At 40.8% G+C, this 21867-nt stretch overlaps 2 protein-coding genes across 9 annotated transcripts; both read left to right on the forward strand.

Annotated features, from left to right (window-relative positions):
* Window positions 1–265: 265 nt before the first annotated feature.
* On the forward strand, window positions 266–13578 carry grna (granulin a). Of its 8 annotated transcripts, XM_051387073.1 has the most exons (17): window positions 266–433; window positions 1069–1209; window positions 2330–2467; window positions 2567–2695; window positions 4477–4558; window positions 5349–5455; window positions 5598–5751; window positions 5857–5964; window positions 6890–6984; window positions 7085–7321; window positions 8192–8348; window positions 8836–8930; window positions 9026–9262; window positions 9693–10022; window positions 10858–11094; window positions 11355–11612; window positions 12690–13578. In XM_051387073.1, the coding sequence occupies exons 2-17, from the start codon at window positions 1069–1071 to the stop codon at window positions 12831–12833; spliced, it is 2649 nt and encodes an 882-aa protein (XP_051243033.1). In that variant the 5' UTR covers window positions 266–433; the 3' UTR covers window positions 12834–13578. The 8 variants fall into 8 exon arrangements, with proteins under 8 accessions (XP_051243033.1, XP_051243034.1, XP_051243035.1 ...); XM_051387074.1 differs by lacking the exons at window positions 11355–11612; window positions 12690–13578 and adding an exon at window positions 11216–11273 and having other exon boundaries at window positions 10858–11177; XM_051387075.1 differs by lacking the exons at window positions 11355–11612; window positions 12690–13578 and adding an exon at window positions 11216–11273 and having other exon boundaries at window positions 10858–11159.
* Window positions 13579–14825: 1247 nt separating this feature from the next.
* rundc1 (RUN domain containing 1) lies at window positions 14826–20891 on the forward strand. Its single transcript, XM_051387082.1, has 5 exons — window positions 14826–15357; window positions 16804–16962; window positions 17524–17722; window positions 17844–17939; window positions 18353–20891. The coding sequence occupies exons 1-5, from the start codon at window positions 14971–14973 to the stop codon at window positions 19213–19215; spliced, it is 1704 nt and encodes a 567-aa protein (XP_051243042.1). The 5' UTR covers window positions 14826–14970; the 3' UTR covers window positions 19216–20891.
* Window positions 20892–21867: the final 976 nt, after the last annotated feature.

Consider the following 21867-nt stretch of genomic DNA (forward strand, 5'->3'; position numbering starts at 1 on the left):
CTGTCAGGCCCCGCCCCCCTCCCCGCCCTGCCGCTGATGCTGCTGTTGGCTCTGGCGCCCCCTGGTGGAGAGGACGCGGTGGTGCGCTGCAGCTGCCGCACACTCGCCGCATGTAAACAAGTTTATCCGACAGTGAACTGCAACCTGTTCAGTGCAGCGTGCGGGTAAACGGGAGCAACTTCGTTTCACTCTCATCAGTCAAACTTAACTTTTAGTGGAGTCAATTAGTTAATTAATGGAAGAGACCAGAAGAGGCGCTGCAGGGTATTCAGAGAAATTAGGAACCTCTCTCTCTCTCTCTCCCTCTCTCTCTCTCGCTCTCTCTCTCTCTCTCTCTCTGAGGGTGTGTTCAATAAAGTGCAGGTCTTTTCCGTTGTCTGGTCACTTGTGAAACACCTGACTGCTCACAACAGCCCTTCAGTCTTTCACCAAGGTAAGAGAAATAAACATTTTCTTTTAGCTCTGAGAATCTGAGATAATCCTTTTATTTTGTAGTGATTCAGACACATGTACAGTAGACAACTACTTTTTTAATTGCATTTTTTAAATAATAATAATACTTTGTAAATAATAATAATTCCCTTGTGTTTTATGACTGATTAGAATAAATCTTAATGCAAGCTCATGCGCCAGCTAAACGAAACTGAAAGTGTGTTAATTTATTTTTTATGTCCTATTGTGTTTGACTTGCTCATTCATTGCGAAATAAAGAAGCATAAAAAACAAGAAACAAGAACAAACCTCTAAGGGAAGTTAAACGCTTGAGGAAATAAGACAAACCTGACCCATTGTTTGAATTTTTGTGTTTGACGTGTATGACTCATTTTCAGTGAATGTGTTGTATTTAAAGAATAAGTCTGAAAACACCAGAAAGGTAAAATTAGTTTTTTACAGACAGAGAAGTTCATGGACATGTAGAAATATCTGAGCATGCGTATAAAACAATTTCTGATGCAAAAACCTTTGTTTCTGATGTTGGATGGAGAGGAGGGGGATTCCACCCTTTCACTTTCCCTTCATTAAAGACCTGTGTGTGTGTGTGTGTGTGTGTGTGTGTGTGTGTCCCAGATGCAGAAGTGGGTTGTGGTCTGTTGGGCTCTCCTGGCCCTGGTTGGTGCAGAAGAGTGTCCAGATGGAGGAAAATGTGAAGACGGTCAAACCTGCTGCAACGACCCGGCCAACGGCTATGAATGCTGCCCGTTTGATCAGGTAGACCTGGTTGTACTACCCGCATGCACTACATTATCATATTAACCATAAAGTTGGAAGAAACTAACCCATATTGTACATTACAACCTGCTTGTTCCACCACACCACTTGTTCTTACACTAAGTGAGATGTTCAAAAGAAAAGTTTTTTTAGTAACAGGAAAAAAAAAAACATATTATTTGCATAATTTATACACAGTTTGTCTAAATTTGGTGTCTCTGCAAAGCAAGCAATACTATACCTGCTGGTTATCTGGCATGGTGAAAGAGTTTAAATTAGCTTCTCTTTTGAACTTTTATTCATTTGATTTGATTTGTGCACAATGCCCAATGCTTCAAATTTATTTTAAGACTATAATCTTTTTGTTGTAAGATATTAAGTCTAAAAAGACATCAAATAAAGGAACTGCATCGCATCCGTATGTTACGTTTACCCGGTCAATCCGGAGACTTTAAACCCCACGTTCTCTGCTTCAGCTCTGTACAATATGTTTAATGCCTGTAAACAAAAAAAAACAATTAAAAGAAAACACAACAACCAAACAGTGAACTACACAGCTAGTAAGTAACAGAACTAAACCCTAGCCAGAGATAGTTAGCCTTGACAAAGCTTCCTTGTTGAGCTTCTCTTCAATCTAAATTTCAAGGTTATTATTAAAAAAGGTTAAATGAAAGCGGAACGTTTTGTTGATAACTGTGTTTCCTATATTCTCTGAAGGTTTTGCAAAGGTCTGTGTCAATAATTATCATCTAATACTAGTCCCAAAAGACCTAAAATGAAGGAATTGCACCCTTTCCAACTGTTGTACTTTTCTCAGTGTGAAAACTTTAAACCTGCTGCTGTTACTGCTCTCTGCTATACGGCAGCACAATTAACTTTACATAGTATTTCATCTTGAGCAGAATACTTTGTCCATTTGTCTATCACATAGTTAAATGTACATATTGTATGAGATAACCACTCCTCTTGTTCTCTAAAATGAACAGAATTACTATTCATGCTGAGTAGTTGTTTTACTACTTTATGAGCCAGATAAAAGCTCAGGCCTCATTAACCCAGACTGATAGCAGTTTTAAAACTTTGGTAGTCAAAGTGCTCCTACTCCTGCTCTCCTCCGCAGGCCGAGTGCTGTGATGATCACATACATTGCTGCCCCGCGGAAACAATCTGCGATACGGCCACGTCCAGCTGTGTGAACGCTACCGTTACCATCCCCTGGGTGGAAAGAGCTTCTGCTGACCAACCCAGACACTCTAAAGTAAGAATACCAGACATCTGTACCTTCCATCAGAACATACTGAGTAAAGAGTTTGATGTATTTAAGATTGTACCCCCTCTCCCACCCTGTCCCCTGCAGTCCTTCAGGATGATCAAGGCGTACATGGGGGAGGATGACGACAACGTCTGTCCCGATCAGTCACGGTGCCCACCTGAATTCTCCTGTCTGAGGGCCTTGACAAGGTTCGGCTGCTGTCCCCTAGCACAGGTAATCAAACCTTGTCCAACACAGATATCATTATAAACATCTAGATATAATTTATAGTAGTATAGTATAGTATAGTAGTCAGTGGCGTGCACAGACTTTTTGATGGGCAGGGGTGGAAAGAAAAAAAGGGCACATAAAGCGCGTCCTCACTACTGTAGAGGGCACTTTAGACACCTTTTATATGTTATACAAATGGCACTTTATATAGCCTTAAAACAGACTAACTAGACAGACTACTCAGGTTAGTTTGCTGTTAGGATCAGCATCCACGAGAACTGTGTGGATTTCAACGTTGGACTGTGAAGAACACACAGCGACATGGATGTATGAAGGACATAAATCCCTAGGGGGTCTGGGGGTCTTCCCCTAGAACATGTTCAATTAAGTAGATGCCATTTCCTGTATTCTAGTGCATTTTAACACCATATCAACACCAGATAATCCAAACTGCTTCTGTGAGATATCGTTCTGGCTCAATATAGATCAACAAAGGGCCCAACATAAAAGTCATTGCAATAGTAATGTGTCATAGAGAATCAGACAGTGTGCACTCCTGAATGCTGTGTTTTCAACAGCAACAAAAGAAACTGAATTAAAATAAAACAATATCAAAACTTAAGCCATAGCTGTTGAAAAGGTCTGAGACACATTTACTGCTCCGTGGAATAAATTAGGGCTCATTCAGGTCTTTAAAATTAGCTAGCCTAAATGTATCTAGCCTTCACAAAATTCAGGAAATCTGCTTTACACAGATGACTGCATTATCTATTTTTATTGCAAAGTGTATCCTAATATACACTAAAGCTTTCACAGTTTATAATGCTCACCCAGCTCTGTTCTGCTTAGCTGATCATCACACTGGTCTCTCTCCCTCTCAACTAGCTGCTAGCATTAGCCACTAGCCTACTCAATAGCATTGGCCTACTAACAAGACTTTCTGTCCTTAACTTGCAAGCTGGAGTTTAAAAGGCATTTTCAAGAAAGCATTTTTAAAAATGATCCCAGATGCTTAGCCCGGCGGGGAGTCAACTTAAAGCTGGCGGAAACCCTGATATGCAATGCTAACCCAACTTTTAACTTTACTGGCTATTCCCACAAGACGTAGTGAGGTAGCTCCTCCTTAAACATGCAACAGGCATCTACCTAATAATAGAATATAGAAGAGGGCAGTTGAGTGTTTTTTCCACCCAAGAAGGTAATTTAGTGTATTTTGCCTCCCAATAGCACACGTTAGCACTGTTTTGGCTCCCAAGAGGGCACTTTAGCACTTTAGGCGACCCCCCCCCCCCTTGTGCACGCCACTGCTAGTAGTAGTAATACTAGTACTAATGGTGCAGTTATAAGGGAAATAGAAGTAATAACCACATGAATTGTATCGATAGGTCATACGTTATGTCAAGTAACAGAAATGACAAATAGTAAATAAAGACCAAAATCCGTGTTCATTGGTTAGCCACTCATACATACTCTTCATAAAACTGAGTGCATATGCTATGCAAATCTAAAATATGTTTTCTAGAAACCCAGTTACTTCCTGTCGCAAAGAGGATCTTTGCTCGTTTGGTTGACAAACTAAGCTGGTTTCACTTCACGGAAGATGAAAATATGTTGCGGGGGATTAATGCTATTGTGGGTGGTTTAATATGAAACTGTGAACATGCAGCAGCTCTTTGTGTTGGATTGCTTTACAGCAACAGTGTACAATGAGCAGCTGTGTTTTAATAAAGATATTCATTTATGAATTGTAGAATATAAATGTTGTTGTTCCTGGCCCCTGACAGGGAGTCCCCTGCTCTGATGGGAAACACTGCTGTCCTGAGAACCACCAGTGCAGCGCGGACAGCCGCTCCTGCATCAAAAAAGGTGAAAATCTTTTACTTATAAGCACAACATATTCTAGAAAACTGTCTGAATGTGAATCCTGTTTGCAGGAGGGGGACTTCCCAAAGGCCCGTTCTCAGACCTCTTCTGTTTAACCTGCACCTGCATGTGGAAAACAAAATATCTCACCCTTATTATGCAGACGACACATATTTACAATATCACCAGGTGACTATACAAGCACTGTGTGAAGAAATTGAACAAATCAATTATTGGATGTGTAAAGAAAGAAAGTTTTGAGGCCCAAAGAAGAACAATTAAACTAGTCAGTGCTTGGTGTCAGTGGCTAACGTTAGAAATCACAAACCAGGCCAGAAATATTGGTGTAGTCATGGGCTTAAATACATAATCAGCTGACTAACACTGTAAGAATATAGCAAGAATTAAAGGATTCATTCATTTTCTGTGCACCACATATGTGGAACAAACTCTCAAAAAACCTCCTGTCAAGGTTTCAAATCTTCCTGCTTTTCACTAACTTGTATTGAATTAAAATTGGGACTATTTATTTGTATCTTTCACTGTAGCTGCACTGTAACTTTTATCCTCCTGTTTCATCTATTTTATTAAACTTTTGTATCTCTTATTTTACTTGTGTCTTTATACATATATTCGCCCTTTTATGTGTTATGTAAAGCACTTTGAATTGGCTTGTTGTTGAAAGGTGCTATACAAATAAACATGCCTTACCTTGCACAAGGGGTTTACTTTTATCTCTAAGCCCCCTAATCATAGACATTTTAAAATTTGATGTATTATTATCTTGTTGCAGAGCTTGTGACTACAGTGCTGTGCAGCGACGGAGTGTCAGAGTGTCCAGATGGAACCACCTGCTGTGAAGACTCTGAAGGCAAATGGGGATGCTGTCCCATGCCAAAGGTACAAAATGGAGGATCTTTTCATTATAGACATATACGCAAGTCAAACGATGGATTTGCATGTTCCTGCCTCGGCGTCTTTACGGTGTGTTATCATGCGTGGGTATATGGTGACGCTCCATCGGTCTCTATTGTCTAAACAGGCCGTGTGCTGCGAGGATAAAGTACACTGCTGTCCTGAAGGGAGCGAATGTGATGTCGAACACTCAAAATGTATTTCCTCATCTACCAAAAAAGAGATGCCAATGTGGGCCAAACTTCCTGCACGAATAAGGGCAGAGTGGGAGAACCAGAAAGGTCAGGGTTGTTTTTTGCTGTAAACTTACTTCCTCTTTCTGATTAATCATTGTCTAAATCTGAGTGTGCGATCATGCAGCCTGATATGTGTGTGTCAACTTTCAGACGGTGAAAAAGTGTCTGCAGAGACAGCCCCTGAAGTCACCAAAGTGGATGCAGTTCCTCCTTCAGAGAAGGAAGTATCTGTTTCGCCTGTCTCTAAGGCAGCTGCAGGTGAGATGCGTCCAATTATGTAGAAACAAACACCTAAAAATAATGCAGAGGTGCATCACAAACAGGGTGCGAACTACAGGGGAGCCAGGGGGAGCTGGGAACCTCTTAATGAAACCTGAGCTCCCCTTGAAAACATGATTTGTCTCTAAAATATTGACAATATGGTGTTTTTGCTACGCATTTCTGTTTATCTATATCTTCATCATCAAGGATTGTTTGTGAAATTAGGCTACTATTTACTACTTTACTAACTTTAATAAAGATAATAATATGCTTGCCATCACCTTGCTGCGCAATATCCTTAACTTCAGATCAGAAAATATACATAAAATAAACATTCCTAGTCCCAGTCAGTCAGTGACCACCGAATCGCCATTATTCATTTCTCTGTTTTGTAGTCAGCATACTGTGCATCACGGTCAGTCCAAAAGTGAGCTCCCCCGAAATCCTTGATCCACCACAAAGTCTTAAAGTAGTTTCTGTAGCTAAAAGTAAAAATACATCAATAGACCTTTCTTATAGCACACACTTTGATTTGAAAAGGTGCTCCACCATAAAACGTGTTTTCTGAGCAGTGTTCACCTTGATGCCTCGCACTGACAGTCTGAGTTAGCCTCTCCGAGTCACTAGCACTCTGATACATTTTTTAAACTTGCTGAGAGGAAGGGAAGGAGCTAGCACAATTGAAGGGTGAGGTTTAATAACACTAACAATGGCTGCATTCCGTTTAATTCAGGTGTGTCACTGGGTGCATGGCTTACTGGCACACCTAAATGTTTATAAGGTGCAATATTTCCTGCCATAACAAGGCAAAGTTTATACCGTGTGAAAGTAAATGTTACATTCTGACGTACTGTCTTCTCAGCATGAGGGAAGATTTATTATGAAGATGTAAGAAATTATACTATTGGTATTTATTTAACAGGTGACGTCCCCTGCAATGATACAGCAGCCTGTCCAGATGGTACCACATGTTGTAAAAAACAAGAAGGCGGCTTCGCTTGCTGTCCTCTACCAGAGGTACAACTTTGGTTGCCATTTTGTAGACATTCCTAACTTTGTTAAAAGCGTCACAAGTGCATTAATTATATATTTTTTTCTTTGCTCATATCATTCCCAGGCTGTTTGCTGTGAAGATTTCATTCACTGCTGCCCGCACGGTAAGAAATGTAATCTGGCTGCACAGACCTGCGATGACGACACATGCTCTGTGCCGTGGTTCAAGAAGATACCCACAATCCCCAGGCTGGACACACAGGCGGGGAATGTTTCATGTGACTCCACCTCGAGTTGTCCTGATGGCACCACCTGCTGCAAGACCACAGCAGGAAGCTGGGCCTGCTGTCCTCTACCTAAGGTAAACACCCAGAGCAACATGCACCCACTGATTATTTAAAACCAGCTTTTAAAGCCTCAGTATTCACACTGCACTTCCCCAAATCCCCTGCGATGGTGGCTATCACTGTTCATGTTAATGTGTTAAAGAAACAGCTGTTTGCAGCTGCCAGAATTGTAAAACTCACGCCTTCCTGAGGTTGTGAAATGTTCAGAACAGCAAAATATATGTGTATGTTGAAATAATGGGTAATACAATGTTGTAAAATCCAAATGTATTGACATGAAGTAACACATATTATTTCTTTAGTAGAGTAGTTCAACATCTTGGGACTTCTGCTTATTCCCTTTTCTTGCCTGAAGTTCCAGTAGAGGATTAGATCCATGTAGCTACCACCAGTAGCTGGTTGGCTAAGGTTAGCATAAAGAGCTAGCTCAGCTTAGTACAAAACAGGGGTTTCTCCGGTTGTTGTTGTTGTACAGATTAAGCAAACAAAATATAACATTTTAATTACTGATATTAAGAAATGCTGTTAGGTGAATTGTGTTACCTTTAAATCGGGCCAGGCTAGCTGTTCATCTGTTTCCAGTCTTTGTGCTAAGCTTTGTATTTACCATAAAGACGTAGAAGTGGTACCAATTTCTTTCCTCTAACTCTCAAAACAAAAGCAACTTTCCCAGAACATCAAACTATTCCTTATAGTTATGAGGTGTATTTGATCCCTTTTATATTGAGTAGAGCATTTTTAATGAGCATTGTGCCGTTCTTCGTCTGCACTTAAACTTCACTTTACTTTGACTGACAATTCTCTCTTGTCATGCAAATTCATACATCCAACTGTCACTTAACAATGTTTGTGACTGAAAGTATTCTCGCCATTCTGTTCAAAAGGCGGTCTGTTGTGACGACCACGAGCACTGCTGCCCTACAGGCACCACCTGTGACTTGACCACCCTCACCTGTAACGATGGCTCTGTCTCAACGCCCATGCTTCAGAAGATTCCTGCATTTGTCACAGAATCGCCAACTACGGTCCAAAGTACAGCAGGTACAAGCACAACGCCAACTGAGGATATCAGCAATGTATCATATTCTGATTATCTGACGCAGGAGGTTTAACAGGTTTTTTTTACAAATCATCGATTTGTTTATCTTAAGAAATGCATTCCCCATAAAAGTTTTTAAAATATTTGAGCTCATACATGGTTTACATCCATTCACGTGTCTTTGCTGTCCATCAGCAGAACAGTGTACAACCAAGTGTGCAGAATACAAACAAAAAGGTCCTACAGGGTACCTTTTAAATATAACATTAAATTGTTATTGTAAAATTAGCTGAGTTTATTCCCGCCTGGTCAGTCACAAAAGCGGATATTTTGTTTCAAGTCAAAAAATATTGGGGGTTACAAAAATGTAATGTAGACAAAGGGCACCATATTATATAGCCAGTAACATGTTTTTGTCATTGAAAATGTTACATTCTGACGAAGATTTCAGATATGTAAGAAATTATACTATTGGTATTTATTTTCCAGGTGACGTCCCCTGCAATGATACAGCAGCCTGTCCAGATGGCACCACATGCTGTAAAAAAAAAGAAGGTGGCTTCGCTTGCTGTCCTCTACCAGAGGTACAACTTTTGCCATTTTGTAGACATTACTAACTTCGTTAAAAGCGTCACAAATGCATTCATGTTTTTTTTTTCTTTGCTCATATCATTCCCAGGCTGTTTGCTGTGAAGATTTCCTTCACTGCTGCCCGCACGGTAAGAAATGTAATCTGGCTGCACAGACCTGCGATGACGACACACAATCTATGCCATGGTTCAAGAAGATACCCACAATCCCCAGGCTGGACACACAGGCGGGGAATGTTTCATGTGACTCCACCTCGAGTTGTCCTGATGGCACCACCTGCTGCAAGACCACAGAAGGAAGCTGGGCCTGCTGTCCTCTACCTAAGGTAAACACCCAGAGCAACATGCACCCACTGATTATTTAAAACCAGCTTTTAAAGCCTCAGTATTCACACTGCACTTCCCCAAATCACTTGCCGATATGTGGTTAACACAAGCAAGCAACAATTTGGAGCTTTCACTTGTCTTAAATAAGGCGGTTGCTAACAAGTGCCTAATTGAGACTACAGAGGTTGTTTTATTTGGTTGTTGTTGTACACATTAAACATAAAAATATAACATTTTAATTACTGATCTAAAGAAATGCTGGTTGGTAAATTTTGTTACCTTTGGCAGAGCCAGGCTAGTTGTTTCTAGTCTTTGTGCTAAGCTAAGCTAACCAGCTGCTGACTGTAGCCTTGTATTTACCATACAGACTATTCCTCATAGTTATGTAGTGTTTGTGACTGAAAGTATTCTTGCCATTCTGTTCAAAAGGCGGTCTGTTGTGACGACCACGAGCACTGCTGCCCTACAGGCACCACCTGTGACTTGACCACCCTCACCTGTAACGATGGCTCTGTCTCAACGCCCATGCTTCAGAAGATTCCTGCATTTGTCACAGAATCGCCCACTACAGTGGCGGCTACAACAGCTACAACTATAACGCAAACTGAGGAGGACGAGGTGATGACGGATGAGGAGGAAGACGACTATGAGGACATGCAGGGCAGGGTTCATTGTGACGCCCACACCAGCTGCCCTCAGTCCTCCACCTGCTGCTTCATGACCTCGACTCATAAGTGGGGCTGTTGCCCGCTGCCAGAGGTGAGCGCTGCTTCTTCACCACATCACTGACCTCCAGTGAAATTAAAAGCTGCAATAGAGTCCTAAAACCTGGTAATGAGTCAGCAAGTTTGCACTTCAGGGTCCCTCGCCTCAAAGTCAGTGGGGGTTTTTTTAATGGGGTTTTTTGTTAGATGCCTGAAATAAGATATATATGTGGTTAATACGAGCTCAAGAGTCAGTAAATACCCCACCCATAAGTGCTTTCACGTGTCTTAAAAAAGGGAGTTGCTAACAAGTGGCAAAATGAGACTACAGAGGCTGTCGGTGACATTAAACATCAGCATGTTGAAGACAGAAACGTATCCACTCACTAGTCCACCTTTACAGCCTCATTGTGTTTGTACTCACGCTCTTGCAACTATTCTAACTCTAAACTTTCAACTTTAAACAAGTAGAGCGTAACCTGAATTATTTTTTTCTCTTTTATGGGGAGGAAACACCCCACCCACGCCACAAACACAGTGCGGGACGGTACTGCAAACCACTAAATGGCATCACTTTCTCAAACCCCAAGACATATATAACTTTAAATTATTATCATTGTTATTGGTGATATACTTCCTCTTCTGCATCCTCACCCTCTTCTGCATTAATGTCCAGCTTTATTATTTCTATCAGCTAGAGGCCACAATCACTAGTGCAATTCCTTCAGGCTTTTTTAAAATGATAGAAGTTAGACTTAATTACTTAACTACGACAAGATTACTACATGATCATTTTTTCCCACTATTATAAGCTCTATTCTTTTGAAAGAAGAACTGGAAAACAGGATCGATGAAGTGAAAGGAGCATTTCCTCTTTCACTTCTCCCCAGGCTGTGTGCTGTGCTGATGGGAACCACTGCTGTCCCACCAACTATAAGTGTGACGAGCGCAAGACCTCGTGCATCAAAGGAGAAGTGGTGATCCCGTGGTACACCAAGCTTCCAGCCACCATCAGCATCCAGGCCGATCCCAGCTCGGTGCAGTGCGACGGTCAGACTCAATGCCCCGAGCACACCACCTGCTGCCGACTGGTCACGGGCCAGTGGGGCTGCTGCCCGATGGAAAATGTGAGCCCTATTTGTGTGTGTGTGTGTGTGTGTGTGTGTGTGTGTGTGTGTGTGTGTGTGTGTGTGTGTGTGTGTGTGTGTGTGTGTGTGTGTGTGTGTGTGTGTGTGTGTGTGTGTGGAGAGATTACTGTGACGAGTGCAGCTACTTTGACATGAAAATATAAGACGTACTATCAGTATATTTTAGCTTTGTCAGGCTTTGCTTATGTAAAATAAGGGTTGTAATTTTCACTAACCTTGTTATACTGCTGTGTCTGCAGGCTGTGTGCTGCGCAGATAAGGAGCACTGCTGTCCACAGGGTTACACCTGTAACGTCGCCTCTAACTCCTGTCAGAAGCTCATCATGCTGCAGCTGCAGACTGTCCCGCTAACACCTGTGTATCTGCCCGAGCACCAACCGCAGTTCAACCCCTTAAAGCTCAGAGACATCCAGTGTGATGACAAGACCTCCTGCGAAGATGGAGAGACCTGCTGCAAGATGTCCGCTACTACCTGGGGCTGCTGTCCAATGTCTAATGTATGATATACAGTAATTACTTCAACCTTTACATTTTAGGACTTATTTGCTTTCTTGTTCAGAGTTAGATGAAAAGATTAATCAATGTCAATAGATACAGATAGATCCTATACATCTTTAATGAAGGGTTTGTGTCTGTTTCTGACAGGCCTGTGGGCAGATTATGAGACAATGGCCATCTGGGTAAAATATTGAATTAGTCTAGAAAATATAAACATATTGTATAAATGTTTCTTGTCCTGGTTTAAAGGCAGCCTGAACTTATTTTAGCTTTTAAGTCTATGATGGAAAGTAAAACTGCGTTCCTGTTTTACACTCCTTTATACTTCTACTACTCTGCTACATTTCAGAGGGAACTTTTAACTCCACTTTTCATTTGAAAGCTACTTTACAAATTCAGATTTTGCGTACAAAGCGTGTCATCATCTTCTAAACTGTGCTGCATTGTTATATGTTAAACGATACACACCTGCATATAAAGTAGATACAATTAGCTTCACCTCACCCAGCTGCAGCATCACTGTGCCACTTACATATATACTATGTGTGGTTGAAAATAATTGGGTTACCTTGAGTACTTTCTGCTACTATATACTTTCACTCTATTACATTTCAAAGGGAAATTTGAATTACTCTACAACATTCAAGATACAAGAGGTTTATTGTCATATGCACAGTAAGAAACACAGTGGTTTATATGTACAATGAAACAACATTACAACATTAAATAAAATAATTCAGATATTTTAGTCCAATAATGTCACTCATGTAATAATAATAATAACAAGTACTTGTACTTTTACTTAGTTAACATTTTAAAGGCCATCATTTACTTGTAGTATGATTAGTAGTAGATCAGTAGTATGGCTACTTTTACCAAGAACTTTAATTTTGTGTTGATTCTGGCGGCCCCCTGTGGACAAAAGTGGGAGTGTTTCCACCGCCTTGTTTCATTGATTTCAAGGAGAATTCGACAATTCTGATTGTCTGGTTTGTTTATGGAGGTCATATAAAGCACCTGATTGTTTCTTCCACCACCGGTTGAACGTTACCTTCCTTCCTCTCTCCTCTCCACAGGCGGTGTGCTGCAGCGACATGCTACACTGCTGTCCCACCGGCTACACCTGTACTGAAGGTGGAGACTGCACCAAGGACACCAGGCTTCGCTGGGACAACTGGCACATGTTCCTTGCCAACAAAAAGAGAGCTCTAATAGTGTGAAAAACATCTCTACGGCACTATCATTTGTTTCTGCAAGCAATGCACTAATGGGAAATAATGTAAAGGGATTTTGTGATGATTGTTAAATGCTTTGTTCTTACAGGACAGTAGTAGAAAAGGGTGAAGGGGACATTGTTAAAATGAATTGCATGATATTTTTCTGTGATCTTGGAGTTGCTAAAAACATGTATGTCATATGTTTCAAAGTCAGATAGATCCATGTTATTCCAAGCACACAGTTTACTACATAAAACTCTACTCCATCCATAACAAAGGTCAACTGAAACACTCCACAGGCAATATTATTTTATTCACTGTCAGTCATCTGTTTCTGTATTTTCTGCTTCAACTGCCTTGTGTCGCAAAGTGCACTTCTCTGTCAATAATCAGTCACAATTTGGGGCATAATTTAACACGCTATCATTCATATTCATATCATTTTGAATATAAGTCTTCTGCAGTACAGTTTTCTTGCCAGTCCTTGGTTTATCTGAGTGTTCAGATATATTTGTGGCATCATATCTGTAAGGCATTACTTATTTGTCAACTTTGCTGGAATGATGGTTTAAAATCAAAACTGTTTTTAATTGTGTGCATCTTACTGTCACTTGTGTTAATTGAACAAACACCAGGAGGCAGACATGGAGATATACGTGCTTGGTGCAGCTTCATCTCTGGCAGTCAGAGTCAGAGATCTCATATTCCATCAAACTAATAAAGAAGTTTTAATGTTACAACATCACAACTTGTTGGATCATTCAGAGTTTTATAGTGAAGTGACTTAAAGGCATGAAGGAGCCTTCATTAGAGAGACCATTTAAAATTAACATTTCTTGTCTGGCAATAAAAATACGACTGTTTAAAGAAAACCTGTTAAACAAAGCAGGTGTACTAAACCTTTGTGTAAATTATGAAAACATTATGTAAGCCTCTTTTTCCTCATCTTTAGATCCGGGATGGAATTCCAGTTTTTAGGCTGACGTACTGTTTGAGCCTTTTTCACGTCACGTTTTTTTTTTTTTTTTCTTTAGTGGTTTCGGATTATTATTTGAGTTTATGGCGCCTCCCCTTTGTGAGCAGTGTAAATTAGAGTACATATAGAAATCAAAACTTCCCATTGCCCACTTCAAAATAAAAGCATTTATTCTGAAACGACTGTTTAATCAGGAGGCAGGCTTACAGGTGAGTAAATAGAAAAGTAGTATTTAAATGAAGTAGGTAACATGAATTAAGAAATTAAATATTAGAGAGAGATCATATTAAAATCTGTATATTACAATACTTTAAGCTATACAATTGAATTGTGTTAACATTTGTGCTAAAGAAATTCACTAGTGCAGCTCCAGCTATCTATGACTACAGGTAATGGGTATAAGTATGAATAATAAATACATAATAAACATAAAATTATTATTTTTTAATTATATATGTGGTTTGTAACTACACACACTATTCAGTAAATCATTTAGTGGAATTTTATGTAGCTTAATTATCATTATTAAGTTCTATAAAGTCTTTAAAATATATTATTTTATCAAAATGAAACATTTAAGACACAAAGCACTTTTCTAAAATAATATGCCCTACTTATTTAATTATTATACAAAACTTCTTCTCCGTAATTTAAATAGAAATGGTGTTTTGATGAAATTTTCTCAATGAATGTACAATATATTACACAGTGGCTAGTATGAGTATTATCATTTTGCTGATTATAGTTCTGTACTTTTAATTAAATTACATTTTTAATGCAGGAATGTTATTTGTAATTGAGTATATTTAAATTGCAGTTTTGCTACTTTCACTTAAGTAGATAATCAGACAACTTCCACCACAGAAAGCACAATAGGCTACACAAGAGTTTACATTTTAACCCGGCCTTTAATGTAACAACAGAGCTTTTATTCTGAAGACAAACGTGTCCTACTTCCGGCGCTTTCCCGGCTGCATCCAGGTGGTTTGACGTGTCTCCGCTTTTGACGTATGAATCATCCTTCCCAAGATGGCGTTACACCTGTTTCTCCGGCGCTGATCCTTGTTGTTGTCTGCGCAATACAAGAAAAACACAGCATCTGGAGCAGACTGTGAATAAACTGGCGACGTAGTTAAACATCTGGAGCGATCTCCGTCATCCACAATGTCCACAGAGGAGCTGTCAGCCTCGGACAGCGAGGCTGTCTTCGCCGGCGCGGGGGAGCGATGGGCACCGGTCGGCGCTGTGGCAAGTCCCGAGGATGAGAGCCGGAGCGCCGGGCAGCCGAGGCAGAGGGGCTCGTCCTCGGCCACCGAGGAGGTAATGGCCGTCAGGCTGGAGAAGCTGAAGGAGGAGCAGGACTTGCTGAACTCCTCTCTCCTCGCCCTCACCTCGCACTTCGCTCAGGTGCAGTTCCGACTGAAGCAGATAGTTCACGCCCAGAGCGAGGAGAAGGAGAGGATGCTGGCCGAGCTGGAGGAGTTCGCCTTCAGGGGCTGCCCGCATGTGGTGGGCTGCAGGGCTCAGGACGCCAAACAGCTGGAGAACTCGGTGAGGTTTCTGGTACCACATAACACAACCACCGTGATCTTTCACACACTCTGAGTGCGCACCAGGAAACATATCATCTAAAATCATTTCCTTGTGTTTTTGACAGCATGGCATCAAGTTGATGGAAAGTCCTTTTATTCTCGTTTTAATCATCCCTGTTACATCACAGTGCAGGTTTGGGCTGTAATTACACTGCTTTTCTATTCCCATCCATGGCCACAGGTGGGAGATTAACTAGAGTGTGTGTGTGTGTGTGTGTGTGTGTGTGTGTGTGTGTGTGTGTGTGTGTGTGTGTCAGCATTAGAGCTGAAACAATTAGTTTATAAATCAAATTGTCAGTGGACCAAAAAAATAAACTGCTGCTATTCAGATAATCGATTAACTGTTTAATTTGTTATTGAGGCAAAGGTGCACAACACTCCCTCCCGAAGCCTCTTAACTGAGTGGATTTGGTGCTTTTCTTCTTTTTGTGTGACAGTTAGCTGCATGTTTCTGGGTTTCAGACTGTTTAGTTGGACAAAACAGGCAATTTGTAAATGTAATTTAGGGATTTAGAAAATTGTGACTTATACTTTTCACTATTTCTGACTTTATTAAACCATTAATAATCCATGATTTGAGAAAGTAGCTGTCAGATTAATCAACAATGAAAGTGGTTAGTTGCAGGTCTAGTCAACATGTTAGTCGTGTAGATCCCCACACTTACTTAACATTGATAGACTAATCTGCAGTTGGACGCTTAGATGGACACTCTGTACCCACATCCAGGTATAAATGAATGGGTATAAATATAAACAAACACACGCTGAGTGAGTCTGTTAACCCTCAGTGGCTGTAAGGTTATTAAAACTGATTAAAGCGTGCTTGTTGCGTCACGCTGGAGACTGCTGCGCCCACCTCTGTTTTTGTTCCCAGAGATTTCTTATCTCCGATGGAAAGTGTAGCTTTCTGCCACTTGTGTGTGAGTCACGGGGCTGCGGGCTCAATGAAAATGCCTCCAGCAGATCACTATCTGTTTAATAAAGGTTTCTGTGTACACAACGACGTTCAAGCAACCTGCTTTGTCCCCGCTGTTGTTTACTCCCTGCCTCTTTACATTTAGTCTTAACTGAAGCAAAAGCCTCGGCCTCACGTCATAATTGTTTGCAGTTGTTGCTCATTGTGTATCCTAAAGGTCTTTTCTTTCATGTCATTTCTCCCTTGTCGCATGCTTTACTTGCAGGAGGATCTGGTGAGTATGAAACCTGACGTCTCTTTTGAGAGTTTGGGTTTGTGTACTTTGTGTATAAATGTTGTGACACAAGTAATAAGGACATTTTGGTAGGAAAAAATCTCACATTGGTCAACGTCTCATATACAATGTTCAGTGCGGTACTGTGGTCACTCAGCGCGCTCTGTCTGTAGGAATTAAAATCATTGTGTGTGTGTGTGTGTTTCTCCTGTCAGAGTGAGAGGGAGAAGAGGGAGCGCCTGGAGGCTCAGAGGGAGAAACAGAAGGATCTCATTTTCCAACTGAAGACACAGCTGGATGATCTGGAGCGCTTCGCCTATCAGGAAGGCAGCTATGACTCGCTGCCGCAGTCTGTCGTCATGGAGAGGCAGAAGGTGGGAACGAGGCAATGAAATGCTCGCACTGTCTGATCAGCCGACAATCCCCATACTTATTGATTAATTGCTTGTTATATTAGAGAAAGAGAGAATTACAACATCCCATATGAGAAGCACACAGATATAATCTATGATCTTGTGCTAAATCCAAATGATCTTGAATAGCCTGTTATGTTGAGCACTTAAAGTGATGTTTACCTGTTTCAGATCAGGTGTAACAAGTCAAACGTCTGTTCTTAAAATGCTTCAGTTTTTAGTTTTAGTGTATTTTTGTGTTGCTCATAAAGGTAATCTATTTGCAGAGCTTATCCAGATACATTTGGCCCATCTAAAACATGCCTTTTTATTTGTTTAGTCAATAATAAATATCACAATTGAAAACAACACTATAATAATGAATGTAGTGCTGTAAACTGTTTATTTAGTGTCAGATAATGGAGCTTCCCACCAACACCATTAGAAATCTACCACCACAAATAAATTCTCCACTTATGTTAAACCTATGTATAGCCTACAGTAAGTCTATTCTTTAACCTTGTCTTTGCTCTCTTTTTCCAGGTCATCATTGACGAGTTGATCAAGAAGTTGGATGTGAACCTGAACGAGGACATCGGGAACGCGTCGCCCGAGGAGCTGAGACAAAGAGTGGACGCTGCCATTGCTCAGATAGTGAACCCAGCCAGGGTCAAAGAGCAGCTTGTGGATCAGCTCAAAACCCAGATCAGAGACCTGGAGATGTTCATCAACTTCATCCAGGGTACACAGTCTCATATACAGTACACACTGGCATCCAGGTGGATGAGATTGTCCTGTTTCATTGCTTGTTGTCATTGTTTTATTGGTTTAATGAATGACTTTGTATTTCCCCCTTTCAAAAGATGAGGTAGGGAACCCTCTCTTATCAGATGGTGAACACAGCCAGCAGCCACAAGCAGCAGGCACCAATGCCAGAACTCCAGGAGTGAAGAAGAAAGGTCAGTCAGTTCATATCGAACTCTACCTGCAGCTTCCTCAACAATATTTACATAAAGAGATGAAGCCAATATATTGTATCAACTGTGAACGGAAAGTACGAAAAAAGAAAAGAAAATATTGGACCACAGATGGCTGGAAGATGCGGACAATATGGTGTCTGTTCTGCAGCAAAGCTCAGTTTTATGTAACAGCTGTCTTAGTCAAGACTACAATTTTAGCTACAACACATAAAATACTACAGCAATAATATTAATATCAGATCGAGGAGCTCCTCACAGACAGGCAATCAAAATTTAGTGTTCAACAAATTACCTTAATGTTTGTTTTGAAAGGTGTATTAACTGGTAAGCTCTTAATAAGTTTTGCTGTCCAATATAAGTATATTCTTGTGGTTGTCCACCTCTCACTGCAGTGGACCCAGAGCAGGCCCAGAAGATGCGAGAGACCGGCCTGCAGCTGATCCAGAAGGCCCTCGCCGTGCTGCAGATCTTCGCCGCAAGCCAGTTCGGCTGCGCACCGGGACACATTCCTCAGAACATATGGCCCCAGGAGTCGACAGGGCAGGACTACGGGCCCCTGCTGCAGCGTCTGGAGGCAGCTGTCGATAAGGTGCGAGTGCTGGGCTCTTGCAGACAGCCCTCCCTCGACCATGTCGTCAACTACACCAGCAACACGGCGCTGGGACCCCGAGACGAGCTGACGACGACTGTGAGGAAGGAGCTGGCATTTGCTCTCAAAGACCTGTTGGCTCACGGCCTCTTCTCCCCCTCCCAGACCATGAGCCTGGTGCTGGCACCCATCTCCTGCCTGCTGCCTTACAGACCAGCCCCACAGACCATGCACCCTTGGGAACTCTTTGTTAAATACTACCACTCCAAAAACGGGAAGGCCTTTGTGGAGTCACCGGCCCGCCAGCTTTCACAGTCCTTCAGCCTGCCTGTAGGGGGCGGCCCGGTGACCGTCACCCCTAAACAGTCCCTGCTGTGGGCCATTCACACTGTGCTGAAGGAGCACGGACGCTACAAACGGGGACCAGACACAGAGTTCAAAGCGCTGGTGTGCATGGCTCTGAACGAGCAGCGGCTGGTGTCGTGGCTCAACCTGCTGTGTAAGTCCGGGACTCTGATACACCCGCACTACCAGTCCTGGAGCTACATGGCCCAGACCGGCTTTGAAGGAGCGCTGCGGATCCTGGGCCGCATCAGCCACCTCAAATTCAACCTGCCGGTGGACCTGGCTGTTCGGCAGCTGAAGAACATTAAGGATGCTTTCTGAGGAGGGACCAAAACAGGCAACAAATCCATGAAAAGTAAAGAAACACCAGTCAGAGAAATCAAGTATTTTATCAGCTAATCTACACTGCTCTTACCTGGTATTCAGGACCAAAAGCATGACTTTGTGCTTCAAGTATTCAACCTTTATTAAAGGTTATTTAAGTAGCCACCCATCTAAAGTAAAGTGCAAGTGTGTGACGTCTGCAGTAAATGCATGGATGATTATGTTGTGTGAGCTTCAGCTATAAGCATCCATAATCTGCATGTCCCACTGTGTTTAAGATGCCAAAATGTCAACATGACAAATGCTACTTGTACTGTAAACATGCCTTAGAATGGAGATTGAGATTACCTCATCTTTAAGTGAAGCCTTCCTGACCTTTGCAACCTGTGCTCATCATTCCCCCCCTGTGTACGTCATAGCGCCCTAACCTATGCAGCAAAGAGAGAGGGCGGATTCGTACAGTAATCACTACTGTAATGTAACGTTGTCGCCACTTAAGGCAATCCAGGAAGACGTATAATGAGCAGAAACACCTGTCGATGCTGTGGCTTCTACACGGTAACCAGGAGCTTGTGATGTATTGGTCCTCGTCGGTGCTTGTACTGCTCCATTGTTCACACTGACTTCATTATTTAGGTGGTAAATCATGTGTAGCAGTTGATCGTAAAGCTGAACAGCAGTACTCAGGTCAACTTGAAATGAACGTGTCTTGCAGTTTCCATCATAATGCACAAAGTTAAAGTGTTGTGTAAACTTATGCAGCTATTTTAATGCGCTCTTGACTCCGTTTTAAAACCTGTGAAGCTGTTTTCACTTCTTGCACGATTTTTTTCAGGTGTGTGAACAACAATTAGACCCTGTATGAACTGCTGCTTTCTCCTATTCCAGGTGTAGTTTAAAATTAAATGACAGTGACATTGTATGATAGGGATTTATTTAATGATGTAGTTGCTTGCATCTCATTATGTAACATAAATGTAGGATATAAAATGTTTAGTTTTTTTCCCGTTTTTCAGAGAAATTTGTTTTTATCTTCCTGAGACAGCTGAGTTGCACGTATGATATCCTTAAATACTGAATGTACAAACCATAGATGCTATTAAACTGAGGTTAGTTTATATCTTCTGTATGTTTCCCCATTGTTTATGGGATTGAAACTTCAGTGTTCCTGGGCCCACATGTATGTATCAAACCTCTGACGGAAGGTGCGCTGATAAAAGATCACTATATTTGTGTTTCCTGAGATAAAAACCTGATTCCATAACAGTGCAACTAGAGACACATTTTATCGTTTATTTTATGTTACTGTGTAAATGAGACTTTGTGTTCTGTTTGGGCGATGTGTAGTAAATATAATGATATATTTGGCTTTCTATTGTCCCATTTTTCGTTGTGTTTTGTTCAGCTTTTATGTTGTGATTTATGTAAAGAGACAATTATTTATTGGAAAGCATGTTTTAGAACATATCGGAACACTTTGTTAAAGTAGCTGTTGAACTGTAATTGTTCACAATAGACACACAATCATTTAAATTGTGCTTTTTATGTTATTTTTATTTTGTTGCTTCAATCACAAATTATATGTTGGGATATGTGAATTATGTTTATTCTTTGGTTTTTATCATGTTTAATGCATACCTACAGCTGTAAACAATTAAATATAGTAAAAAGACCACTGTGCTGCTTATGAGTCTTTATCCTTTACACATTATGTATTTTGCTTTGTTTTAATGGCAAACCTTTTTTTCCAGCTTTATTTGAACACATCTCATGCAGAACAAGGGTGACAGAACATCCTAAATACGACACCCATTGTATTTGTTAGATAAATACTTAATTTTAATTAAAAAAAATAAAATTTGAAGTGCAAAAGGCACATTCAGAAACATGGACTTAAAATTAAAATTAGTAAGTTAGTTGTATTTTCTGTTCTTTGTTTTTAGCTTTGCAGCTCCTATAGTAATTTTACAATTTGGTTAATGAGCAGAATACAGTTATCCATCCTCCGGTACATTTATTTTCTAGCCGAAGTTAGTAAGTGAGTGCTTTGAAGACTTTACATAACACAACTATATAATCCGTTTATAAAATGTGGTTTATTGTGATACATTAAATTACCCAATAGTATATAAATTAGTTAAAATTAGCTTTACCAGCTTCAACACAGAAGCATAATGCAATGTATTCGTATTTAATAATAAAACAATATAATACCACACTGACAGGGTCATTCTGCATAAGGAGTACATTTAATGTTAATACTTCTAGTATATTTTGCTGCTAATACTTCTGTATTTTTACTAGTTACTTTACCTTGAGGTATTGCCACATATACTTAATATTTTACTTCGGGAAAAACATCACAAAAGTGGAAAGATCCACACCTATAGGCAAAGGGAAAGACCCCAAAAGTGCTTTAGCTGTGGAGATACCCCCTACTGGAGGTAGACGAAAACACAATGTTTTTTATATTGTCCAAGCTCTCCCATATATGAAATGGATTCTTGTATAAAAATATTTCACAGAAAAAGTGGTTTAATTGACAGACTGTGACGTGACGTATAAAATAAGTGCAAAATAGATGATACACCTGAACTACTACAATTTATGTGCCATCCGACTCATTAGTGTTCATAATTTATTTTTTTA

This window comes from Dicentrarchus labrax, unplaced genomic scaffold, assembly GCF_905237075.1.
Source record: "Dicentrarchus labrax unplaced genomic scaffold, dlabrax2021, whole genome shotgun sequence".
NCBI classification, from domain to species: Eukaryota; Metazoa; Chordata; class Actinopteri; family Moronidae; genus Dicentrarchus; species Dicentrarchus labrax.

Bases quoted from the DNA above. Each gene is read 5' to 3' on its own strand.
- rundc1 (XM_051387082.1), top strand. From the start codon at position 14,971: ATGTCCACAGAGGAGCTGTCAGCCTCGGACAGCGAGGCTGTCTTCGCC. The intron at 15,358-16,803 runs GTGAGGTTTCTG...TTCTCCTGTCAG, and splicing joins CCAAACAGCTGGAGAACTCG to AGTGAGAGGGAGAAGAGGGA. The intron at 17,940-18,352 runs GTCAGTCAGTTC...CTCTCACTGCAG, and splicing joins TCCAGGAGTGAAGAAGAAAG to TGGACCCAGAGCAGGCCCAG.
- grna (XM_051387073.1), top strand. From the start codon at position 1,069: ATGCAGAAGTGGGTTGTGGTCTGTTGGGCTCTCCTGGCCCTGGTTGGT. The intron at 5,752-5,856 runs GTCAGGGTTGTT...GTCAACTTTCAG, and splicing joins AGAGTGGGAGAACCAGAAAG to ACGGTGAAAAAGTGTCTGCA. The intron at 6,985-7,084 runs GTACAACTTTGG...TATCATTCCCAG, and splicing joins CTTGCTGTCCTCTACCAGAG to GCTGTTTGCTGTGAAGATTT.